Source organism: Gossypium arboreum, chromosome 3, assembly GCF_025698485.1.
Source record: "Gossypium arboreum isolate Shixiya-1 chromosome 3, ASM2569848v2, whole genome shotgun sequence".
NCBI lineage: Eukaryota > Viridiplantae > Streptophyta > Magnoliopsida > Malvales > Malvaceae > Gossypium > Gossypium arboreum.
Genome location: NC_069072.1, coordinates 130,080,814 through 130,086,227, shown reverse-complemented (window position 1 = coordinate 130,086,227; position 5,414 = coordinate 130,080,814). Strand labels below are relative to the sequence as shown.

Sequence of the window (5,414 nt, the reverse complement as noted above, 5' to 3'; positions counted from 1 at the left end):
AAAGATTAAAAACTTAGATTAATTTAGTTAATACTAGCTTGGTTCGGTTAACCGTTTGAACACTTCTAGTAAGCCGATGAGTTTCTCTATTTCCGAAGTTAATGATAACATGGGTGAATTTGCGGGAGTTGAGTGCAAAATGAATATGTTACTATGTGGTCATATGTTATAAATTGCAACAACTTATTGCACATGATGTAGTTCTAAGTTTTGGCACAAACTGAAACAAATGAGAGAATAAACACAAAAAATAATTATATAGTTTAGATTTAATATGTGGCTTGGTGTAAAGAAAAATTTTATTACTAAATTATCTATACAAGCAATAATTTAAACTCAATCTAACACATTTAAAGAAAAATAATTATATTAAAAACCTACAAAATGGGAGAAACTCCCTCTCCGGTTGACTTTGTGGTTGGAACGAACTCTGCGGGTTCGAATAGTGGAGTGGGTAGGGCAACGAAGAAGGTTAGACGACGTATGGATGAGCCTTCAGATTCAACTTATCCGACTGTGGTTGGAAATGGACAGGCCATATAAACTGAGACTGTGAATACGACGAGGATATCTTATAAAACTAAATTGATGGGTGATCCGATGAGTCACAATTCGATGGTAGATTTAGAGGAAGATTTTGAATTGCAGGATGGACACATGACCACGGTGCTAGTGGGTGGAGTTCCATCAATTACTCTCTCCAATTGTGTTTAGCAGTTTATAGCGTGAAAAATGGCCCTAACTGTTGTGGTGAAGGTATTGGGGAAGAAGATAGTGTAATTCATTACTTAATAATGTCTCTTCACTGTGGAAACCACAAGGTCGATTTCAATTGATGGATTTGGAAAACGATTTCTACCTTGTTCATTTCCAAGACAAGGATAATTTTGACAGAATTCTAATGGATGGTCCATGGGTAATCTTTGGTCATTATCTAACGATAAGACCTTGGCCCTCAAATTTCTCGGCTGCTAACACAGAAGTAGATAATCAAATTCTTTGGATAAGATTGCCTAGTTTATCAGAAGGATACTACTCGAAAATGTTGCTTCGGACTATAGGCCAAACAATTCGGCCGGTGATTAAAATTAATGAACATATGAATACAACAATACGAGGAAGGTTCGCTCAGTTGACGGTGTGTGTAGATCTCAAGAAACCTTTTATTTCTAAAGTTCGAATAAATGGTAAAATGCAGAGGGTCGAATACAAGTCTGTACCAAATATCTATTTTACTTATGGTTTATATGGGCATACAACTGCAGTCTGTTCAGGTGGGAAACCCGACGGACACCACTGCACTAGTTATGGAAGAATCGGATCTTATTAATAAGGTTGAAAAAGAATCATTTGGTCCTTAGATGTTAGTGGAATGAAAACAGAAAGAAAGGTTTAAAGGGTCTACAATGGTGGCTAACAGTGGTCAAGACACCTGATCAAATGGATCACGTCTCTCTATTCTGGAGGAGTGCAGGATTGATAGTGCAGTCATTAATCCTAGAGTTGATTCTATTTCTAAAGAAGGAAACAAAGAGGTTATGGTAGATTTGCCGAGATATGTGGAAGGGATGAATTCGAAGGCGGTTGATGATGGTGGTGGGGATAGGAAAATTGCCTCTAGGGAAAAAGAAAAAAGAGTAGCTGTGGCTAATGGACATAGGAAAAATCTACAGATATTGAGACCGAATAATAGTGGTCCAGGGCTTCATTTAAGTAAAGGTTCTAGTGGGTTAAATAATAGAGCAAGTTTGGTGGAATCGGGCTTTGATCGGCCGTTTGGTAATTTGAATACCCAAGCTGTGAATTCTAAGACGAACCTAGATAGAAATAAACACAAAGCCTATTGTCTTGTTATTGCATACGAATCAGGCTCTAGGAAAGAAAATGAAATGTTTCGGTTTGGTGTTACAGGAAATGAGAGTATGGAAAGAGCAGTGGAGGTCACTGTCGAGGCGAACATGCACCGTAAGAAACCACCTGATATCGGGCCGACGAATCATGATCAATCTATGGTGGGAATTTCGGAGGTTATGGAAGGTCATTCAAGCCATTGAAAATTCCTGTCAACAAAACAAACTGGAGGATCCATCGAATTCTTTGATGGTTGGTATGGAAGTAGAAATGAATCAGGATGAGGAGGTAAGTCGTTCATTCCTCAGCCATTAGTTTGATTGTGGGTTTCAACTATCTATTGCTTATGGTTATGGATTTTAAGCTAATTTTTTTGGAATTGTCAAGGAACAGGGCATCCCCAATTCCATAAATTTATTAGTGAATATAGAAGAGAGTTTAACCCTGATGTTTTTTGTATTTTTGATATGCGAATTAGTGGTGAGCATGCTGAAGTTATTGTAAGGAGAATTGGTTTTCTGAACTCATGTAGAGTTAAAGCAAAAGACTTTGCAGGAGTAATTTGGGTTTTCTGGAAAGATACTGTACATGTTGAAATTCTTGATTTACAACCTCAAGCAATTCATATGAGGATCTGGAGTACTTATTGTTTTTCTCAATTTCTTTGTACAACTATCTATGTTAGTCCTTAACCAACAAAAAGAAAAATGTTGTGGGAATATTTGGGTTCGTTGGCAGAACAAGTTATTGAGCCTTGGGTTTTGGCTAGAGATTTCAATGCTATTTTAGATTCTTCAGAATAGATTGGTGGTGCAGATTTGACAAGAAATAAATGTCTGTATTTTCAGGAATTCATGTTTAATTACAGCATCTACGATTTAGGCTTTTGTGGGTCACAATTTACTTGGAGTAGAGGGGGTATGTCTCAGCGGTTAGACCGAGCAGTGGGTAATACAGCTTGGTTCTCCTTTGCGCCAAATTGCTATGTTCGAAACCTTTATCGTCTAAAATCTTATCATCGTTCGATTTTACTTTATTTAAAGCCGAAAAAAGAAAAGAAGTTAGACAATTTCGTTGTTTGGAGAGTTGGATGTTAGATACAAATTTTAAAGGGTTACTTTTTTAGAGTTAGAGGAATGATGTTTCCGTGGTGGACAATTTGTATCAATTTCAAGTAGAGGTTCAAGACTGGAATAAGATAGTTTACGGTAAATCTTTCAAATAAAGTGCCAGTTAATTTCAGAACTTAAATGGGTCCAGCGTATTATGGAATTAATATACTCTCAGTACCTTTATAACAGAGAGCTGGAATTGAGATTATAAGTGGAGAAAATTTTGCATCATGAGGAATAATTATGGTTCCAAAAATCATGTTCTAATTAGCTTGTAAAATGAGACAGGAATACCATATTTTTTTCATATTCATACATTGGCTAGATGACAAAAATAACAAAATTGTGGATCTCAAAATTGGTAGTGAGGAATGGTGTTTTCAGTCGACGAAGATTAAAAAACATGTTGTGTATGACGATCTTGGATGTAGAGATTCGTAAAGCAGTGTTTGATATGGTGCCACTTAAATCACTTGGAATTTATGGATTTCATGTAAAATTCTACCAATCACAATGGGATGTTGTAGGGTCGACGTTGAGTAGAATGGTTTAGCGGGTAATAGAGGGGCATTCTTTGGATCGAAGACTGAATAAAAAATTACTTGTTCTTATTCCAAAAGTTCAATGACCTGAGAAGGTTTTGCAGTTTAGACCTATTAGTCTATGTACGATAGCTTACAAAATTATCACTAAAGCTTTTGTCAACAAATTAAGATCGTTAATGATGTAACTGATTAGTCAAAATTAAGCCAGCTTTGTGATGGGCAGAAATATTTCGGACAATATTATTGTCACTTAGAAAGCTGTTCATTCTATGAAAAACTTTAAAGGAAGGAAGTTTGGATGATCTTCAAAATTGATTTAGAAAAGGCATACGACAGATTAAGGTGGGATTTCTTAGAAGAAACGTTGTCTGTTGTTAGTTTTCCAACTACTCTAATTCTTGTTATCCTTAACTGTGTGTCTTTATCATCTTTTCAAGTTCTTTGGAATCGAATGATGACTGAGGCTTTCAAACCTTCTCGTGGTATCCGGCAAGGGGATCCCCTATTACCCTATTTATTTATTTATTCTATGTATGGAGCGGATGGGGCAACTAATCAATGAAACAGTTAATCAAAAAAGATGGGTTCCATTGCGATTGTCTAGGAAGGGGCCGAATATTTCTCATTTGTTTTTTGCAGACGATTTATTGTTATTCTGTGAGGCTAATTTGAGGCAAGCTGATATTGTTACTAATATTCTAAATCAATTTTGCTACTACTCGGGACAGAAGGTGAATAAAGGTAAATCCCAAATCTTTTTTTCACCTAATGTTCCAGATGAATTATCTTCGGCTATTTGTAGGAAAATGGAGTTTGTGTGCACTGATGATCCAGGGAAGTACCTTGGCATGCTGATTTTACATAGGAGAGTTGGTATTCATTCATTTGAGTTTGTTGTGAATAAGGTCTATGACAAGTTGAATGGCTGGGTTGCAAAGAAGCTTTTGTTGGCCAATCGGGTTACGCTAGCAAAAGCAGTACTCTTGTCTATTTTGAAAAATTTCATGGCAACGGCTCAGATGCTGATTTCGGCCTATAGAGAAATTGAAAAGTTGGCTTGGAATTTTATTTGGGGATCAACGGTTGAGACAAGAAAACCAACACTATTTTGTTAGGATGTTTGTTGTACTTCTATGGCTGTTGGTGGGCTTGGTATACGTAGCTTGATGGACCAAAATAAAATTTTCTTATTGAAATTAGGATTCCAGTTGTTTATGAAGACAAAAGCCTTATGGGTACAAGTTGTAAGAAACAAGTATAATTTTTGTGGAGTTTTACCAATCGGTATTTCAAGAAGTAATTGTTATTCTTTTGGAGGTCGCTCATGAAATTGTGGGCAAAGGTATTGGACAAATGTTTATTGGGCAAAATGGGATAGGTGTCTGGTGAATTTTTGGAATGACATTTGGATCCCTCAGGTGGTAATTTTGAAAACATGGCATACTAGAGGGTCAAGTTTGGATGATGCTCTTCGAGTTAGTGATTTGGTGGATGATAATGGTAATTGGGATTGGGGCTATCTAAGAAATTTACTTCCTGACAGCATTGTTTTGCAAATAGGCATAGTAGTCCCACCTTTGTTAGATGTTGGGCCAGATTGTCTTGCATGGAAATGGGTGACTAGGGGGATGTTCTCTGTATATAAAACCTATAAAGGACTCCATCAATTTGATTTGGGTTTCAATGCACATACTTAGAAAATGATCTGAAAAACAGTAGTGCCTCAAAGAGTTAGAATGCTCATGTGGACTCTATGGTATGGAAGAATTCTGACTAATGATGAAAGGGTAATGAGACACTTGACAAATGATAGAAGTTGTAGGAGGTGTAGCCATGTTGATAAATCAGGTATTCATGCTTTACGTGATTGCAATTTCGCTAAAGCGGTGTGGTTGTCAATTGTGCC

At 36.7% G+C, this 5,414-nt stretch overlaps 1 protein-coding gene across 1 annotated transcript; it reads left to right on the top strand.

The window, feature by feature from the left end:
- The first annotated feature begins 979 nt into the window (after nt 1-979).
- Nucleotides 980-3,077, top strand: LOC128290650 (uncharacterized). The gene is made up of 2 exons (XM_053026382.1): nt 980-1,779; nt 1,912-3,077. Exons 1-2 carry the CDS (start codon nt 1,539-1,541, stop codon nt 2,052-2,054), a joined length of 384 nt encoding a protein of 127 aa, XP_052882342.1. The 5' UTR covers nt 980-1,538; the 3' UTR covers nt 2,055-3,077.
- The last annotated feature ends 2,337 nt before the right edge of the window (nt 3,078-5,414 follow it).